General features: G+C 41.1%; 2 protein-coding genes across 3 annotated transcripts; both read left to right on the forward strand.

Moving 5' to 3' along the window:
- Positions 1-618: 618 nt before the first annotated feature.
- ccnp (cyclin P) lies at positions 619-5,718 on the forward strand. Of its 2 annotated transcripts, none has more exons than XM_023266499.3 (9): positions 619-1,184; positions 1,785-1,910; positions 2,162-2,231; positions 2,543-2,712; positions 2,880-2,978; positions 3,705-3,860; positions 4,060-4,218; positions 4,312-4,490; positions 5,178-5,718. In XM_023266499.3, exons 1-9 carry the CDS (start codon positions 1,116-1,118, stop codon positions 5,353-5,355), a joined length of 1,206 nt encoding a protein of 401 aa, XP_023122267.1. In that variant the 5' UTR covers positions 619-1,115; the 3' UTR covers positions 5,356-5,718. The 2 variants fall into 2 exon arrangements, with proteins under 2 accessions (XP_023122267.1, XP_023122268.1); XM_023266500.3 differs by having other exon boundaries at positions 868-1,169.
- Positions 5,719-6,340: 622 nt separating this feature from the next.
- si:ch211-132b12.7 (uncharacterized protein LOC564531 homolog) lies at positions 6,341-15,840 on the forward strand. Its single transcript, XM_023266494.3, is given in 5 exon segments — positions 6,341-6,619; positions 9,432-9,614; positions 13,213-13,412; positions 13,570-14,112; positions 14,114-15,840. Coding segments are annotated over 4 exon segments (1,410 nt in total). The 5' UTR covers positions 6,341-6,619; positions 9,432-9,439; the 3' UTR covers positions 14,606-15,840.
- The last annotated feature ends 5,191 nt before the right edge of the window (positions 15,841-21,031 follow it).

A 21,031-nucleotide genomic window follows, 5' to 3' on the forward strand; every position in this document is an offset into this window, starting at 1 on the left:
TTGTTGCTGTTAGTTGAGGCTCAGAGGGCAATGAAAAAAGCAATCTTTAAGGGGAGGACATTGTCCTGGTAGACATTTCCAGCCCCCCTTTGCAAGACTTTACAATGTAACGGGTGATACCTGCTACAGTATGGTAGCTTATAACATTTGCAACTATAATGTGCCAGTAAACATTTTTACTGAATAAATCTCTGTGTCTTTTTTTGATGCGTTATTTACACATGTATCTGCATGCAATCCGTGTCTTTGATAAAGTTTGAGAAAGTTAGGAAATTTCACCTGAATGACAGTGAATTTAGATTCTGCAATTTCACATGCATTTTAAGTGACCTGTGTAAAAAAAAAAATTAAAGCAGAAAGCTTATATTTTTGTGTAAAATCCCGAAAGTGGACAGTTTCAGGTCAAAAATGTACATTTAAATAATATCATTTGATTCTGCAGCAAAAATATATTCTAGGATCTGTCTGAATGGCTTTGAAACAGCATTTAGGCAATTACTTAGGGAGATAATGTTTCTCAGAGATTCATGTTAGCAGTTTAATTAACATTTTTTGACTCTTGATCACAGTATTGGTACACCTTGTCGGAAAGCTGATGACTTATCTCTTATTTGAGGTTCCAGTGAGTGTTATTTACCATCATTATCTCTCATTCAAACCAAAATGGAAGTTGACAAAAGTCCACCCTTTTAAACTGGAAATCAGTTTATAATTTATTACTTTAAATTAACCGTATGAACGTTCGGAAGCCATTTATAGCCAGTCCACAGCAGCAGATAACATTTTTTGTTAGTCATTACAGTTTACAGTATCAAGTTTACTAAGTTACAGAGCAAACTGCTTCCCCCATGAGACTGAATTTCAGTGTAAAAGATCGTTTAAATACTGACCGCGTTTCTCACATTGTGCACAACTCGGTTCCTTTCTGTGTTTTTGGGTGTTCACCGGTAGTTCCACCTTGACACCGGTGTCCCCGCCCCAATCGGTGTGGCCCCAGCTGTCTTTATCAGCGGCCCTCCGGGCAGCATGGCGCCTCTCTGCTCCAGGCCTCCGCCGACCACCGTGATAAGTAGCTGCAGCGGCCCGGCACAGGAACTCTGTCTCCGGCTGTGACCATGGCCAGGACTGGGTTCTGCGACTCCAAGCCTCTGCTGGACTTACACAAGAAGGTGGGCGTTAGCTCGGTGTGTGAAACTCAATCAATTATAATAATAAAAACCCGTAAAGCAAGCGCCGCTAAAGAACACACACTATTTCTACCTTAACCCTTGATATGTTGGAGTTATTTCTAAATGATGGTGAAAGAGGGTGTTAATTGAGCTATCTGATGGGGAAATAAAGAGAAAAAGTAACCTTCTCAGCAGTCACATAGTTCTTGAGGTAGTGCTTTGATTTTTTTTCTTTCCCTCAATCCAAGTCTTGCTGGTGTTGCTTGCTGCAACATTTTTTTAGTGTTTTTTTCCTTATTTAATCACTCCACATACAGGGCTGCACCATTTTCTTAGGTATTGTCAGAACAATAATTGCATTCACCTGCCATGATCCCAGGTGTTAACTGCTTGATTGCTGTCTTTGGGGCAGGACCTTGGTCACCACCAGCACAACTACTGAAGCAAATTCATTCACGGGACTCACTGTCCACTGATTGTCATACAGATAATCACAAGTCGCCACTTGCAACACTAATGAAGGGCATTGGGTTTTTTACCTCAGCTGTGTTTGGAAATGGGGAGGCCTTTTTTCCAGCATCACGTAAGTGCAAAGATGGTCTGTTGTCCCTCCAGGCGGATGAGAGACGAGCCCCATTAAGAGCCTGGGCGAATGCCTGCGGGCCTGTAGATCGCTGGCAGGCTGTGGAAGTAGAGGAGCCCAGGATGGACCAGGTCAAAATGGAACCAGAATGCAGATGGGTATGGCTTCTGTCCTGCTTCTCAACTTCACCCGAAACCTGCCTCAGTGTGTCTCTGATCTCGGCTCTTGTATGAATTCTGTTTCCAGGCGATGACAAATTGGTTAGAGGAAGACTGTCAGAATTTGAATTACCTTACTTTTGTAGAAACGGAAACTTAATTTGGGACACCTGCCATATTTTTTTTTATGTCATTATAACAATCTTCCAAGTACATTTCACTCTGATGTTTGAGGTGTTGTCTATTTACAGGAAAGGAGACTTACAACCAGTGAAAGCATCATCATGGGGTTCCACGAAGACAGTGGGACATGCTCAGCAGGTAGTGGAATCAAAAAAAGATTTTAAATCTTTTCACATCAGTGAGTGAGTCTCAAATAAATGCAATGTAATATCACATTTGCGGTTAAGTGGCTAGCATATGGAAAATCTTGTAATTAAACCCATATTTTGATTTCAGAAGTTGAGATTTCTTCAGTGTAGAATTAAGGGTTAATGACAAATATGTTTTCAATGCTCATGTAAATCTGCGATAACTTTAGAATTTTGCTAGTGAACAGTGAAAACCAGTCTGATTTCGTGTTTTTGGAGGGTTTTTTCCATCTTGTCCTCTTTTCCTGCCCTGTGTGGCAGATGGGTGTGTGGAAGAGCCTGTGCTGCTTTACCCTCATGGGCTGCAGGGTCTTCACAGCTTACAGGCGCTAGTTCCCAGCTTGCTGCGACATGAAGTGGAGATGGCACTGGAGAAACTGGGGCTCACATTGGACCGGACATACGCCTGGGAAATGTTCTTAGACATGATGGTGAGACATCATCAACAACTAAACTGTCATTGTCCCGAAAATACACTGTATGAGAACTTCATATATCCTATATGAGAGTCGACCTAGCAAACGTATTAATTGTATAATTGCACTGTAGCTCCTGGATTATTTAGTGTGCCTGCTGTTTTCTGTGTTTTGCTCTGTAGAGAAGTCAAACTCGGAACTCTTTTCCCAACGCTGACCTCCCCCGGCATTTCACTGATGCCACTCGAGCTATCCTGGTAGACTGGATCATTCAAGTTCATGTGAGTCTCCAATTAAATAAAATGTTTCTCTTTCCTCGAAGGCATAATATGCAAGATTTGGAGCATAAATATAGCATTAAGGTGTCGACAGACAACTACCTGTGATGTAAAGCTATAGTGGAGTAATGGTATCCTCATTAGACATTGAAGTAACATTCTTTCTGTGCGTGTTGTACTCTAAGTTTCTCTGTTTTCTGGCCATGTGCATGTTGATCCCTCCCTTTGAAACACTGGCCTTTCCCACCTTCATAAACTGACCTAATTTAAGTGCACTAGTTTCATTTCAACTGAGTGTAAGAAGATATATTGCCATCTAAGGTAACATCAGGTTGTTCTCTTCTGCACAGCTATGGATCTATACATCCAAAGGTAGTGTAGGGCACTGATTAACCCTCGTAAAACTTACTAAATAACATGTAACCTGTTGTAGTTACAAAACTAACTTTGTAACTATGTAACTTTTCAAGTCTTTTGGAAGGGTTATGTACCATACTATGTTTTTGGCCAGCTGCTGTGACTGCCTAACCTGTCCAAAAAATAAGCTAAACTAACTCACTTTAACTTGCGTGTATCATACTTTTGGTAGTGTCGACCATCTTAACTAACTCTCAGGTGAATTAGCATTTTTACCAAAATTAAAAACTATTCCTTTAGATTTAATCTAAGGGTGGTGTTCTTTCCCCTCAGTCTCCGCCAGCTTTGAATATCCCATTTATTTCCTGCCAGGAGATGATGAATTTCCAAGAAGAGACTCTCTACCTGGCCGTACACCTCCTCAACTGCTCCCTGCGACAGATCAAAGTGACCACAGCCAACCTCCAGCTCATCGGCATGGTTTGCCTCTTCCTTGCAGCGAAGAAGGAAGAGACTCTCCTCCCTGAGGTACACTGGCTCAGCCCTCACATACTATATAGTTACAGTGTGCTAACATTCTTTAGTATTGCATTTTTTTTAGTCATTTTTATGGCTAGCGCTCCACAAGCAACACCAAAGCTTGTACCAGGAATAGCTGGTATCTTTAAAAAAAAAAAAAAAAAGTCAGATTTTCTACATTGTTCTTCCCTTGTGGTTCTTCTCCCAGGTGTCTGGACTCTGCTACTTGATGGACCACACCTACACTAAGCATCAGCTACTGCGGATGGAGCGAAAAGTCCTCTGTGGGCTCAAGTTTGATCTGTCCTACTGTCCTCCACTGCATTTTCTCCTTCTCTTTGCCTCCATCGCTCGTTGTAGCGCTATGGTAGATCTACACTGTTTTTATCCACTTTTTTTTTTGTTCCATCTACGTCAGTGAGGTATAGTGTGTCATCCAACCTGTTGATTGTCTCACCAGGTGGTGTGGATGGCTCGTTATCTGCTGGAGCTGTCTCTTCTGGAGGGCCAGTGTGTGGTGTTTGTGCCTGCACAGCTGGCTGGAGCTGCCCTCTGCTTGGCTCGCCAGGTCCTGCAGGAACCTCCGACACCAGAGGGGGAGGCTGCCTGGTGTCTGGCCTCCAGCATCCATGCCGGCAGGTAGGCAACAGGACCTTTTCAGAGATTTTCTGTGGCGGTATTAGCACTGTAGTGACAGAACGCTGGCTGCTCTTGGCTTATAGCTTCACAAATACAACGCTTTGCTGTTTAACCCTCGTGAGTACACATGTCAAAACCTACTTCATCCGTATACTTGGGGTCCAACTGGACCCCAGTAGTATTTCATCTGTTTCACATTTATGTACCTGTCCATATCCTCTTAATGTATATTTTCCTAAAACGTGTGTTGTCTATAAATATATTGATTACAGTATTAGTGTAAGAACTCCTGAATTGAAATGAAATGCAAAGCAGCTGAAGCAGTCATCACAAGAGCAACATGACACAAACATACATAAATAAAAGACGCACAGTTCGACTGGGGTCCCCATGGACCCCAAATGACTTTTCTATCTATACACCGCAATCCTGGTTGGAATCAAGTAAGCCTTGGTGTTTGTGTGACGGCAACTATGTAGGTGACAACTACGTAAAGGGACTGAAAAATCTTGTAAATAAAAAATATGACAACTTGTATACCCCTGGGGTCCACATGGACCCCAGGTGTACTGATGGGGGTTAAATGTTTTTTTTTTTTTTTTTTTTTAATAGATCAGCATTTGTCTTGCCTGTCAATTTGACATGTATATGCATTGTTTTTTTTTTTGTTTGTTTGTTTTTTTCCAGTGAAACCATTCTACTGAGGGTGATGCATGTTCTAGCTAGTGCTGCAGCCAAAGCCCACACTCGGGAGACCTGTGCTACTTTCATTAAATTCTCCTCCCCAGAGACCTTGCATGTCAGTAGACATCCGGGTCTGAAGAACGCCCCTGGTCTGTTGGGTGTATGCACTTTACCAAGTTGACTTGAAATTAACCTAATTATGTATCTGTGTTTTGAGATGCACACATCCTCAAACAAGACCTTAACTCCTCTAAAATCAAACTCTCTGGCCAAGGCATTGTGTTCTTGGTTGTGGATCCTGAGGCACTATAGTGTAAAAGTTTGAGGAAGAAGTATGAAAGATTTGATGCCAGGCATGAATGGCATGCACTTTGCATGCATGTGATTTAGCCAACACCTGTTTTATGATCTTATCTTGCAGCCAGTTTAGAAAATATTTGAATTATGTCCTTGTTTTGTCATTTGTCGAGAGGATGTGGGCTGTCTATCAAATGATTTGAGGAAGTTTTAATGTAAAAATAAAGTGTCTGCTGCAGAATCTTGAGATTTGGTTGTTTATTTTACACAAACATGTACAACTTCTGCTTGAAGTCCAGCAGGCTGTGAGTGCACATTATATTATTAGGGCAGAACCACCTCCTGACTACATATCTGTATCACTGGCTGTTCCTTTTCACCAGCAGAGGCATACCAACTGATTGACTCACAGGAGTCACTTTGGGACGGCATAACTTCACATCAGGCATTGCTCAAGAAATGCAGAGAAACTAATGCACACGTGCAAACAGTCATTTTTGTACATTGTGTCTCTTGTCCTACATCCGCCCCAATTAATTGAAATCTTGATTGTTTATTCAAGCTTTCATTACATTGATTGCACAACTGCTTTCTTGCACAGGGTGCACCAGCCAGCCGCTGTCCAGATCAAGTTCTTGTGCATGTCTCAGCCCCGGCTGTCATGTTTGCTAAAACCGTCGTTGGTGGAGCCTATATGAAATGTAAATCCTGAACGTGTTTTGCCTAAAACATTGTGTTCTGGACTTCTTTGTTTTCTCCACTCCACGGTGTCCCCGTATCACCGCTGTCTCGCTGCAACACGTGCACTGATATCTGATTGGCTGTCGTGGCTGCGTCATGGACCAATGGGCGCTGAGTTGTCGTTTTTATTGTGTCTGCTCGTTGTTCCAACAGGCGGCTGCGCTGGGTTCAGATAAGGTTACGGGGACAGATACTGGTGAAGCATAATCTTAATGGTGCCGCCGGTGTACTCCTCGGTTTCTGCGTCCTTCCTGCACACAGATTCGAGTACATCGGTGTGGATACCGATTATGTTTCCTCACTTTATTTAATCGACAAATCAATCGGCGGCGTCAAGCTAGCCAGAATCAGCTATCTGGGTTTCAAAACAAAAGCGTGGCAGCCGGCACTCCTTAATGTACATACAGGTAAGTACGGATCGAAGAATAGAAAATCAATGCAGTGAGTCTAAATCGCGCTACGTGTTGCTGTAACATACGTCGCTGTTTGTGAAATCGTATTTTTAAATCTATTTTCTTAGTGGCGCGTCTTATTTTGAAATCAACTGGCTTTGTTAGCTAGCTTGACGGACGCAGCCGAATCTCAACCCGTTTTCTCTGGGGTCTTATCACTCGGTGTATTTGACAAAGACACGAAATTAAATCAATTTGTGCCGAAGCTCTGACAGAAAACAATTGCGGCATGTTGCTGCTGGTTAATTTCAGCGTTTCTCGGCGGGCTAAAGCAGAGCAGCAGGAGAAAACAGCCGTCCACTGAGAATATTTAAAGGTAACTTTCCCCATTTTAGGCAGGAGCGCTGATAAATCTGCTGGCTTTAAAACAGACGTGATAAAACCAGAACTCTGTGTTTTTTTACTCTTCTCGCTGTCACTCCTTTATAACTTTTATTCACATGTTCGTCCGGCTATTAACGAGTTAAAATGCGGTGCAGATGTCGACCATTATGAACACTGTGTTGTCTTTGTGTGTGTGTTTTACTAGCAGTGTGAGAGGAAGTGTGTGTAAGAGAGGGCCCGGACTGTACTCAAAGTTGAGTGTTACATAACAGAGGGAGGAAGGGTGCTGCTGATCAGATCATAGTGAGATGTGCTGCCTTTACGGAACCTCTGGACCCGAAAGTATCACCAGCAGCTCCTCAGCTGAGCTCACTCGAGTTAGCAAAATAGTGGGTTTTAAATGCGCCCAGGATAGTATACAGATTCTCTTCAAACGATAAAAAGTCGACAACTAATGCATTTCTTCCTCACAGGCTGCTACAATGTAGATTGTTAATCTGAAGAGCAAGGCTGCTTTGTTAATTCCTGTGTTCTTATCTGCATAACTCCTCTTCTTTTATAGCAGGTTTGAGAACTCACAGAGGAGTAGGTAATGTCATTCATGGTCAACTGTATGAGTTAGTCCAGCCAATAATTTCCCCCCACGTATTAAGCCCAGCGGCTATGTGTTTTTGGATTTGTACTTTGACCAGCAGGTAAAGCAATGACCCCCATCTCTTCATAGAGGACACAAGACAGCCGTTGGATTATCAAATTTCAGCTACAGTTTGTGGAACTGGAAGTAGCGAAAGTAGAGGCCGATTATCGGATCTGATATTTAGCTTTTTCCTAATATCAGCCTCCCTTTTTTTTCTGATTGGTTCCATATCATGAGGAAGAACAAATGTTGAAAAGTTCTCTCTTTATTAAAGAGAAATATAGATGCAGCATGCAAATAGTTTTCTGCTTTGACTTGGAGAAAGTCAATTGTTTAGAAAACCCCTTAGTATTATTAGTAAGGGGTTAAATTTAGCCAATTGTGCACCAGAAGTTTTTGAGCTGTTCAACTGGTGGCAAATTCACAACCACTGAGTCAATTCACACCCTTGTCGGGTGTGGATTGAAGGACCATGATCAGATAGCGTGACCAGGACACAGTTACTCCTTTGACTACTGACAATAAAAGGCAATTTTAAAGTACAACTTTATTCAAATGACACGAGAAAGACGAGAACTTGCATATCAGGCAGGACCGCAGCCTGGCACTAGAATGTGCACAACTCCACCATTTGTCCTCTGAGAAATTCTTTCAAACAGCGTGGTACCACAGGCGATCTGCTACATGATGCGCTGGATGGATGCATGTATAAATGTGTCGTTTTATGATCCTGTTCCCCAAAATGTCCACAGAATCCCTCAGGAAGCGTGAGACAATACTCCACAAGCTAGCAGGGACTTTGTAGACCTTAAAGAAGCAATGGTGTAGAGTTACACCTTATTGTTTTAGGGTGGAAAGAGATTTTTTTTCCATGGAACAACTCTGATATGTTAAAATGAGTCTTTAGGAGTTTAATCATTGACTGGAGTGGGCGTTTAATTTGCCACTTGTCAGGACGTGGAGAGCTACTTTTGTTGCAAGACTGATTGCATGTTAAAGAGAAAATAGGAATAGATTGATGTTTAACTCCACAAGCTGTGGCAATCTCGTAAAAAAAGTTGAACATATTTCCCTGCCTGTTACCTGGAATGACAGCATTGTACTGGTGTAAACAGATTAGTAGGTTAGATATCTCTGTGGACCCAAAACAACCCATGCAGAATGACTGTTTACTTGGCTCTGTTTAAATACAGTGTGGGCACACATGCATACATGTAAACAGTAAGAAAGGTGCCTGTTGTCTTAGTTAAGGTTTTTGCTACATATTTTGCAAGACTTTCAACAAAATGTATGTGTAATAGTAGATCTTGGCGCTGTCTTAGGTTGCCCTTTGCTTTCCAAATATATAAATATGTGCAGTTCTCAAAGTATGCACACACATTTTGCTCACTACATTGTATACGTACCCCCCTAAAGTGAAGAATTAATTTCTAAAAATGTGAACCTGAACGTACTGTTGTGGAGTATGAATTGATACTATGCAAATTATGTCATAATGCATGAGTTGCCACGTTTACAACCCCAAAGGCAACTGTGGGCTTTAGTGGATTCACTGGCAATACTGCTAAAATGGTAGAAAGCTGTTGTGCAGTCAAATGCACAAAGCAGTGAGGATTGAGGCAAATGTAATTATAGACTGCTCACTATCAAGAGGAACCCTGCCCAAGAGTCATTAGGAACTGTTTCCTATCCTGGCAGGTAAAGGATGATATACGATCAAGTCATCCGTCTGTCACAGGCCTTTTCTTTTAGCTGGCATTTTTTGACATTTGGAGGCAGTCTAAATATCACGAATCTTCTTATTAGGGTCCAGTATGCCGAAGGAAGAACCTCGCTTGAGCGAGCACAGTCCTTGTGCTACGTCCAGCAAGAATGCTAAAGATAAGAGCAACAGCACAACTCTTCTGGCGCTTCGTGGGACTAAAGATGCAGACGATTCCATCAGAAGGGGCTTCCGCTGCACCTCAGAGAAAGACTCTGGTTATTCTGGTGAGTTGCGTTGATGCGGTAAACAGTCATTCCCAAGTTTCCCATACACTCCCATATTTTCTGTGCAAGTTAGTGCAGGCACTGACAATTGTGAAGTCTGAACGGGACAAAGAGTGCATACTTAGGTAATTCATTTTCTTGGATTTTAAATCTAAAATAGAGATGTAAAAAGGACATTGTGCTAACATTCAGATCTAGTTTTATTAAGTTTACATCCACCGGAGATTAAGGTTGTTGGAAGTGTAACCACTTTTGTTTGAAGCTCTCCAGCATTAGAGGCAGAAGTTATTTGAAGAAAGACAAGATAAACTCACTAATGTTAACATATTTATTATTTAGTGTCAGATTCTCTGCTGCTTTCTTAAAGGGATATTTCTGTTTGTAGAGCTGTATGTGGTACTTTTTGACAGTCAGTGTATTACCTACAATAGATGGCAACATTCCTGTAGTTTAGAGAAGCAGTCAGGTGTTTCAGCACAGAAGCTAATCATTTGACTGCTTTAGGCAGGGGCAGCAACAAAGCATATTTAAGCCACCTAAAAAAAAGCAATGTTAGTTTACGTGGATGTTACATTAACAATATTTTCACCACTTTACCTTGCCATTAGACATCTCACTGTATCTCCCTTCAGAGCCACCACAATCTATTGACACAAATACTAATTTTGCCTGCATGCAGCCTGTGTTGCTGGCCTGCCGCACCCTTGATTGGTTAGTTTGTATTGGTTATTGTATAATTAGTGTTTTGACATGTTAGTTTGGATCTGAACCAGCATGGTATGAGACCAAAGTAACACAACAACAGGCTAACAACTCTGGTGTTCTGAAAGATAAAATTACTGTTTTTGTCAAAGGAGTCTGGTATCTCTGATGTGAGCAGCTGCAGCTCCTTGTTGGAAAGAGCTGTGATGGCAAGGTAAAGCAGTCAAAACATTCTAACTACAGTATACATTTACACTGCTATTGATTTTTTCAAGTGTGCGCTTTTTAAATCTGTGACCCTTCATGGTCTATCTGCCAAGCTGGGATAAGATCTGCTGCCTGACTTTGCCAGATCAGAGCATCTCAGTATTGCACCATAAAATCACTTTCATTACTTTAAATGCTTATCCTGCAGCATTGTCTACAAATTTTGAGATACTGTGGTGAAATGATCTGAAGGCTGTACTACAAAGCAAGACTAGTGAGTTGGCAAGGTATGTTGAGCCTATAACCAGAATTTTCAGTGTCACAAAAGTGGCCGAAACTGGCTAGAGTTTATGCTCCAAGTTTCGAATTTAAATTGGCTGTTTACCACTTCTTTTCCCATTGATATTTTCTATAACACAGATTCTCAGTTCAGGGAATAGCAGCTACAATATCGTACACTGTATGCATCACCATGGAACCTGCATGTATTCATTTGGTGATGCATAAATTACATAAATAGGTTTCTATGTTTGGTTCTGATTTCAGCGCTTCAGACTAACTTTTTCACTGGTAGCACCAGTGCAACCGACTTTCTCATTTGGTCGCACCTCCCACCTTTTTACAGGCAAAACACATCACTTGCTAACCCTAACCCGTCTTTCTTCAGGAAACACCATAAGAGCTTGTCTCCATCCCAGCTAGGTGCTTCTAAGTTCAGACACATCCTTTGCTAGACAGCAACAGTGTGGAACCGTTTTCTTTTATCTTTATGTGAATTTTCTGACTTTTCTGCAGCGTCTTTGTCATGTCAAGAAACCACTTCTTAGATAAACACTTTCTGTGCCACTGGAATGGTTACAAAATAAAAGCCCGCAACGTTAAAAATACATCTTCAAAATAAAAGCATGGAGGGAACGGTTATTTTAACACCAGCAAAACAAAGGCTTGCCAAAAGTGATGAACTGATCAACAGGCCTTTATAAAAGTAATTTATATGCAAGTCAATATCCATATATAACGTACACATGCACAACATATGCCTGTGCTCAGCGCAAGGTCATTTTTTATGAAAGATTTCATCCGTCCGAAATGATACGTCAACTGAGTAGCCTTGGCGGAGTACTGCGCTCTCTGAGTGCTTTTCTAGTTTCTGCATGTGGTTTTTTCTTTGTAAATACTGCAGTACTCCAAAGTTATAAAAGTACTACTTTCCACCACTGTGGTTAACACAGTAGGTGCCTGTACTGGTTAGAGCGACACACATACAGCTTCATGATCAACATGCACTGGCACTTTAAATTTTAACTCGCACACTCAAAAAAAAGGTTGCAAACGCGACCATTTTGGTCGCAGTCTGGAGCCCTGGATTTGCTTCCCAGTCCTTTTTACACTGCTGATATTTCAGCTAATAGAACACAGATTAGAAAATGTATTATTCTGCTGGTATGTATTACAAAGAATATTCAATCAATGCCATTCCTTTTACTTAAAATTAATAATAAAGCATAATTTCACTTAAAATTATTTCCACATATCCTTCATTATGGGGTAGTGTCACAACTAAATGCACTTTTTCAATATCATCTTTAAATGTATGAAGTTTAAAGTTTAACAGTCCTAATGTGCAGCTGTCATGGTAGAAATAAACAGCTGCATTAATCGATATAATGACTATATCAGCAGAAGATTAACAGTTTCCTACCAGCCTTCCTGTCTTGCATGATTTGCAGTAGCTGCGCTTTTTACGTAATTAATTTTTATATTCCATTATAATAACCTGTTCCTCTGACTGCACATAATCGGTTCATTTCATGGGGAAGAAGAGTGACGTGATGTTAAACACCCTCTTTTATGTGAGTATGCAAAGTCCAAAGAGTCCAAAGCAGAAAGCCTGTTTAACAATAAAATAGTTGATAGCCACCGTCATGATACCCATTATCTCTGACTGTGGTTTTAGGTTTTGTCGAATGGGCTTAAATAAAGAAAGCTTAGGTATGACACACTTGCTTTGTGGTGCAGCCCTCTGGTTGTGCTACAATATCAACTCAGTTTCGATGTGAACACTGAAATTAAAGCTGAAAGTCCTTTCAGATCAAAAGAACAGAAACATGAAAAATATGTTGGAGTTCTACTGCAAGGAATTCATTTTAAAAAAAAAAAAAAATAGTGGAAATATAAACCACCGTTCAAAAGTTTAGGGTCAACCAGACAGTTTTATGTTTTCCATGAAAACACACACTTTTATTCATGTGCTAACATAATTGCACAAGGGTTTTCTAATCATCAATGAGCCTTTCAACACCATTAGCTAACACAATGTAGCATTAGAACACAGGAGTGATGGTTGCTGGAAATGTTCCTCTGTACCCCTATGGAGATATTCCATTAAAAATCAGCCTTTTCCAGCTAGAATAGTCATTTACCACATTAACAATGTCTAAACTGTATTTCTGATTCATTTAATATTATCTTCATTGGGAAAAAACAGCTTTTCTTTCAAAAACAAGGACATTTCTTAACTTTTGAACAGTTATCTAAGTACAACAAAAAAAATTTTGTTCCTCTTTTTCTTCCTTTTGTGAAATAAAATAAATATTTGCATATTTTATCACAGTGAGGTGGTTAGAAAAAAATGCTACAATGTCGCCACCTTCTTGTCTCAGTTCTTTCTGTTTCACCGTCTCTGCAGATGGTTCAGACTGGCAACAGACAGATGTGGAGGACCAGCGGAGGAACAAAAGCCCATCCAGAGTTAGTGATCATGCAGAATCTTCGCAGCCAGGCCAAAATCAAGAACTTGGGCATAGGAATACTGGGAAGCCTGCACTGACAACAAAAGGCCATGACCAGCCACCCATATACAACATCAAGGACACAGAGCTTCAGCAGGTAGAGAGGTGTCGCTGCAGACGCTAGGGAAGGGAATGGGACAAACACTTTTATTGACTTGTAGAACCAAACATAAGCACTCTACTGTGTGATCCTCCAATACTGCTTGTTGTTTTCTTATTGGTCATGAGTGCTTTTTTCTTCCTTCTTGTCCCAGCAGCCAGTTGTGATCCAGAGAAGAGATCAGCTGCTCTGGAGAAATGGTATTAGGGAAATCAACAGTTCTAGTTCTCCTCATGTGGTCCTGTTGCAGCAGCCTACCTTGTTACCAGTCGCCCTCCATCTCCACAAGCCTTTCTCCCGGAAGTCTAACATCACAGGGAAGAAAATAAATAGTACCTACCTACCTATTCTTAATTCCTATCCCCGCATTGCGCCACATTCCAGCAAGAAGACGCCTGATAAATCGTCATCGAAACATGAAAGCCAGAATCTGAGCAAGAGGGTGTGCATAGAACAAAACAGCGATGACACACCTGTGACCACGGGTTTACCTGAGCAGCACCTTCATAAACAACCAAAATTCTCCCCCTCTGGTCTGCCATGTTCCTCTTCAACCAGAGATAATCTGTCCTCCTCCAGCCCCACTAATGCTTCCACCAGTCAGGGGTCACCATCCATGTCCAGTCTGCACACCACCCCCTTCTTAATCTCAACCAGAGGACTTCATAAAAACGGTGCCACTGGCTTTCGCCACCGTCCGTTTCCTCAACACATTAGAAATCCTGAAACAGTCAGGTCTGTTGGACATTACGTTACACACAAAGGAGCTGCTGCACCAAAGCAGCACCACAGAGCGGGACATTGCTCAGCTTCGTGAGCACACAGAGCTGCTGTGCCAGGCTGCCAGCAACCCCAGCCTCAACCACAATAGCATCACGACCTGGGAACATGTATATCGAGTCATGGCCGAGTCCGGCAGCTACCCCGACCTGAAAATCCAGCAGAATTTACGAAACCCATCTTCTCCGGATTCTGTCACCGAACCAGACAGTTTTTCCACAGGTGACACCAACAAGCCACCAGCTGCTGAGAGCACAGAGGTGCCATCGTCCGGCCATCTCACCGCCGGACCAGACCAGAGCTGTGCTGTATCACTGCAGCGTCGCTCAGAAAACAGCAGGGAGCTTGAAGTCTGTGGTAAAACCTCGGACAAAGTCACCATTATGCCTCCTGACAGTTCTACTGGTTAGCACAGTCTGCAGTGCCTTTAGCAGGAGAGCTAGTAGTCACTGCTGGCCTGAAGACATCCAGTAGGTATTTTGGGAGATTATGTGTGGTTTTGACATTTTATCCTCGATTGTTTAAAGCCAGTGTTATCGAGATTGTGCAAGGTAATGAAAATCCAGCAAATTTAGTCCTGACTGCACACGTCACAGTTTTGTTTGAAAGTTTGGCTCAACATTTGAAAGATGATCCCTAATTAATGAGTGCAATTCAGTCATGAGGTGCCATCCTATACTACCACTGCACACCTTATAGCACCACACAGATGAGAGGAGGATCTCTGCCTGTGAGTCACTTCAGGGGTTATGTGAAAATAAAATGCATTTCCCCAAGAAGGTTGGGGAAATTGGCTTCCACACAGGCTGCACTTAATGCAGGGATGAAAGCTGCATTATATATTATCAGTTCACTTCAGTTGTTTTGCTGCCATATCAGGCCAACCATATTCAGGGAAAAGAAATGAATAAATCCACCCTCTGGTAAATGTTGAGGAAATGGTTTCTTATCTGTATCAACTGAGAGAGAGCCAGCCATCCAAACACACGTGCCTTAAAAAAAGAACACAGATGAAGCTAAAGGCTCCTAGACAGTGAACACTGGAAGGAAACTGGTAGCACCTGAGGCACAGCTGAGAGCTTAATGTTCCAGAGAAAGTCTCTGTGTTACATCACAAACTGCACTACACTGGACTGCTGCCAGGATCGAAATTCTTTTCAACAAAGCCTTACAAAGTATTTTCATTTGATATATTTTGCATTGCCACAGCATATCACCATCACAGGCTGCTTTACTCCCATGCCGATGTTGTTTGGTGAAACCCACGACAAAGTAAATCAGCCAAAGATTTTGAATTTAATGCAACATCTCCAAAATGATCAGTTATACTATAGTCTGTCATGCAGCTACTTTGTTGCAAATTTTCACTTTGATCATATTTTCTAACTGTTCTTATTATGTGGTTGTTTGTTTTGGTTATAGATGGCATTGAGTTTTATAAGTTTTAGAGTGCAAGTATATAAGTATGTTGATACAATGGATTTATGCATGTGGCATGTGTATGTTCTTTGTTTTTTTGTGCTTGTGCATATGACAGACAGCGCTGCCAGCAATGTACACATACCTGAAATTTAAAGTGGTTTATACTGTGTATTTTTCATAATTTTAAGCTATTTAAATAAAGCTATACATGGGGAAAAATCGACTTTTTCAATCTGGATCTTTTCAAATTCAGTCTCATGTTGTGTTTTTCTGAAATACAAAACCTTTACATAACCCTGAATTGTGGGAGCTGCTCCCATGGAAACTGTGAGTCATGAGTGGTGTGATGTGAGAAGTTACATGTATGTGCACTGAGATGTCACCTGCTCCTGAAAGCCATGAAAACAATTTCTTTCTCACTTCTTACCCACTTGAATCCATGGTGACATAAAAAAAAACTGATCTGCGCTTTGCATTTTCTTAAAATGAATAAATGAAATAACATGCTGAGGCATGAAAAGTAAGTACAGTAAATACAGTCATGGAAAACAAATATTAAACCGCCCTCCTTTTCTTCAGTTTCTTGTTCATTTCAATGCCTGGTACCACTAAAGGTGTATGACCTGAAGAATACAATGAACACAACCAAAAATGCAGCTGATTACATAATACTTGATGAAGAAAATACCAGATACTACAGATACTTTTTTTTGTTACAGATACGGTCACGTCATTCCATTTCCCACAGTTATCCACAATTCTTTTATCTTTTATTATGGGCTACATCTGCCAGACACCCCTCTTACCTTTTGCTGTCACAGCTTTGCTATTTGCGATTGTTTATTAGACTTCTTGATTACCCTTTTGTTCTGTTGTCTTACCCTCTGCCATTGATTAGCAACTAGAAGCAAATTAACCACTATTCACCTTAGTAGTTACATACAGCCCCCTCCCTGCCCTTTGATCCGTTCTCTGACCTTCCTATAAAATGTGTGCCCTGAAAACACTGTGGGTCGACTTACCTTTGCAGACTGGTACGCTGTCTCGGTAAATTCACCGTGTTACTGGAAATACCAATAAAACACACTAACACAGCAAACCTCGAAAGACCAAGAGTGAAATTTCTTTGACATACATTATGTCCTATTTGACATGCTAAAGCTTAATTGTATTCCCAGGGTATATAAGAGGCCATTTCATATCATAAGCAGCACTGCACATGCAAAGACCTAGAGTGGTTTCCTGCTGACATTCAAGCCGTAGCACAACTCAGAAGATGTCAGCTCTGACATAATGCCTAAAACAAAAGAATTATGTGAAGCCACAAAGGCAGGCATCTTGGCACTGCTGGAAATTGCCATGAGTGAGAGACAGGTAGCGATAAAACTGAATATCTCCAAGACAGTCGTTCATCACGCTAAGAAAAAACAAGCCTAACATGGTTCTACTGAACTCCCAGCTGGTCGTGGCAGGAAACATCTTTCTACCCCACGAGATGACCATGCACTCATCCGTTCCTGTGTGAGGAATCGTCATCACACCTCCAAGGACCTATATGTATACAAATATATATGGTATACATATTATTATTATTATTTTTTAAAAATCTGATTAATCACAGAGTTGCAGTGGAGTGAGTTTGATTAATATAGATTAAATATCATTAATTTTTAATCTATATTAATCGTGTTCATTTTGCGTGAGCAAACAGATTCAAGAAAGAAGAGAATATATCTGCAATTAACATTTTTATTAAACACCTGTGCTTTGGTGAAAAGAAAACTCCTTCCTGTAGAGTGTTTATAGGTGGACTGTTCCGTCTTTGGGGTTTTTTGTATTCAAAAAGAGGGCCACCATGCTGTTTAGCGCAGAGGCATTCAACTAAAACTCAGAGAGGTCCAGTCAGAGAAAATGCATTAAAGCAAAGGTCCAGAAAATCTTAATGTCTAACTTGAATTAGTGTGATATATGTTGATGTAACCTGGTAGTTTTATTAGTGTCTGCATGAAATCAATAACTGACCATTAAATCAAATAAATTCAGTACAGTTCAGAAACATTTTGACATTTGTGAATAAATAACTTTTGGTATAACTGTACATCTTAAAATGAAGTGAAAAATAATGACTGAACAACCTGAACCAACTTATATACATCTTTAACAATATTTAAATATCAATACATTTAATCAGTTGAACAGTTTTACATTTTTTTTCTGTCTTATATCGCTCCCCTTATACCCCTGCTGCTTAATGGGAGAACTGAGCTGTCAGTATTCTGAATCGTGGTGTGAACGGTGTCAGGGTAGTTTTCAGACACATTTGGAGCTCATTGGTTGGTGAGTCTGGAACCATATTTACTTTGGATTATATTCCTAGTTGAGAAGCTGGCTTACAGCTGTATGTGGAGCCAAACATAGTCAATATGTGCAGAGCGACTTTCCTCTCGGTGTCGATTTGTTTATTACTCCGCCAAGGAACGGAGTGGAGTTGTGTGAAGATCAGCGTATGTTTGTCTGTAAATCTGTCTGTCCGTCTGCAACATTACTCTAAAACAGACTAACGGATTTGGATGAAATTTTCAGGGAAGGTCAGAAATGACAAAAGGACCACCTCATTAGATTTTGGCAGTGATGCGGCTTCTAGTCTGGATCCACGGATTTGTTAAGGATTTTCCATTGCGAGATATAGCGGCTGGCACGGCGTCGCAGTAACCATGACAACAAGTGAAGGCTGTGTCAGTTACCTGCATCAATTCACTCGACCCGTTACATATTTCGGTCACGCAATTCAGTTCCTGTACTATATAACGTATGCATGCACAACACATGCCTGTGCTCACGCAAGGTAATTATTTATTTATTTAGTTTGTGGGTCGATCTATTGTTTTAAGAGTGCGTGGCTCCATTGTAAGAGAGAGAAAGCAGCGTGTGTGTGTCTGTGTGTGTGTGTGTGTGTGAGAGAGAGAGAGAGAGAGAGAGAGAGAGAGAGAGAGAGAGAGAGAGAGAGAGAGAGAGAGAGAGAGAGAGAGAGAGAGAGAGTGCGAGATATCCGAGCGGCCCTGAATGCAGCGAGAGAGCGTGAAGACGAGAGCCGGTTAACCCTTTAGAACACAGCGTAGCACCGGTGCTACGTTTTGCATACTGATTTTTGATTGGCTGTAGATTTTAAACCAGATGAGATAGATCGATAATTCTTTTTGCATATAAAGTCTGGGGATTTACACTAACATTTCACACATTCACCAGGTCTCAGGCTGCTTTTTCGTTGCAGTGATGCGTTTGTAAAAATACACAATAAAGCGCACACAACACAACTCTATAAACCAGACCACCGGTATTTGGAGGACTTCTTACGTTGAAATAAGCGTGATCACGTTGTGGCCATGATATGTCACATGATTCTTATGTGTCCATACCCGAGAGGCTCCCGTCCCCATCAACAGGAAGTGACGTTGTTGCCGGGAGTTGTAGTTTTTCAGCCGACAACTACGACTGTAGTTTTCGGCTGTAGCCTGCACAGATACAAGCGCTCACTCGTTTCAGTCCCACTTTTTTTTTTTTTTTTTTTTTTTAAATAAATTTTTTTATTTAATTTTTTTTTTTACAAAAACATTCAGACACACAGCCCACACACACACCAGACATCCACAACGGTCCGTGTACGGGTCCGTGTACGGCTCTGGTAATTGGATTTTCCGTTCTGAAACGGGTATTGAAAAACAAAAAACGAGTGGTTATTTGATTTTCGTTTTAAAATACAAAAATTTAAATTTAAATACAAGGCGTTTTTCTTTTTAATGATCAAAAAGGGATATACCATTGTTTTTAAAAATGCTTTGATTTTCGTTTTATATTTAGAATAACAAAAAAAGTAAAATCAGTAAGAGACAGAAACGAAAAAAGGTCAGTTTTTTCATTTTCTGAGACCGGAAGTGGTCATCAGCAAGTGTGGAGCCAAACGACAACAAGATTCTCAGAGGGCGGAGCCAGAGAGCAGCGATTGGTCGGACCATAGATAATATAGAAGCCAGCGCGCTAGCGTATCTAGTCTGTGTATATCTATGGTCGGCACGTCTGGTAGCATCTCTGGCTGCTGTTGACCTTGTTTTTGGAGTAAAACACGGTAAGAAGATAAATACTTCTAACCTGTAGCGTTATTTTGTTGTACGTTAAGTCAGCGACTTGTGAAGAGTTGTGTTTTGTCGTGTTTGAGCAGTTGGTCTGGACGCGTTAGCTAGCTAAGCGGCTAAGTTAGCTAGCGGGCTAATAAACACAGGTGGCTAACTTACCGCTGAACACCTGTGTTAGTAGCTGCCACAGCTATCATTATTAGAATGAACTTCTCAACCTGTATTTCTCTGCTGTGTATTTTAGCTTTTAAAAAAGTTCTTTTACTTTAAGGTTTACTGAAACCCGTTGAGCTGCACTGAAGTTTAACATTCAGCTGGTTTGAATTAAACGGCGCTTAACTTAACATTGCGCAACATTACCTCTCTGAATCTCCATAATTTCATTAAATTCCTTCTTTCTTTCACTGCTCAAGTTCAATCCAGTATATAAAATGACATTAATAGTGAATAAACTAACAACCAGCCATTGTATTTATTTATTACTGCATGTATTTGTAGTAAAACATGAGTTGAAACATCCTACTTTTGGATCTAGAACTGCACAACGTTCATTTTCAGTCACCTGACGAGTTAAACTCCCCTTTTTATGTGAGGTTGAAGCAGAAAGTGTGAGATGAAGAAAGTTGTTTATAATTTGCGATACCTGTTATCTCTGACTGAGGCTTTAGTTTTTGTTGAGCTGATTTACACGTAGAAACTTTGTTCAGGAAAATTTCTCAGTAGCTCAGAGGACAGGCTGCTTTTTACACAACCTTGTAAGAGAATGTCTGCCAATGCTTTCAGCAGAATTTAGAAACACAACACTTCCTAAACAGATAATTTGAGGCTGTGAGGTTGAACGTTTGAGAGTATATCAGTGTGTTTGTGGTCTTTCTGTTTCTAGGTGGAAGCTGAATTAGTGAGGATGACTCCTGCTCCTGTCATCTCTAAGCTCCTCACACATCTTTACCTGCACATGAGGAAAATCACTCCTGTAGAATGACTCTGACTCTGACTTTGTGGACTGGTGTGAGCGAAACCATCTGCAGCTCAACGCCAGTAAGACGAAGGAGATGATCGTGGACTTCCGCAGGAGGAGGACACCCCGGACTGCACCGGTGAACATCCAGGGTTTGGACATTGACATGGTGGACACATACAAATACCTGGGTGTTCACCTCAACAACAAACTGGACTGGACACACAATACAGAGGTCCTGTACAAGAAGGGCCAAAGTCGTCTCCACCTGCTGAGGAGACTGAGGTCCTTTGGAGTGTGCAGGACTCTGCTCAGGACATTTTATG

The sequence above is a fragment of the Amphiprion ocellaris genome, chromosome 7 (assembly GCF_022539595.1).
Source record: "Amphiprion ocellaris isolate individual 3 ecotype Okinawa chromosome 7, ASM2253959v1, whole genome shotgun sequence".
In the NCBI taxonomy this organism is placed as follows: Eukaryota; Metazoa; Chordata; class Actinopteri; family Pomacentridae; genus Amphiprion; species Amphiprion ocellaris.

Coding starts and splice junctions, on each gene's coding strand:
- ccnp (XM_023266499.3), top strand. CDS start 1,116: ATGGCCAGGACTGGGTTCTGCGACTCCAAGCCTCTGCTGGACTTACAC. Junction 1,911..2,161: donor TGGAACCAGAATGCAGATGG/GTATGGCTTCTG, acceptor GTCTATTTACAG/GAAAGGAGACTTACAACCAG. Junction 2,713..2,879: donor AAATGTTCTTAGACATGATG/GTGAGACATCAT, acceptor TTTGCTCTGTAG/AGAAGTCAAACTCGGAACTC.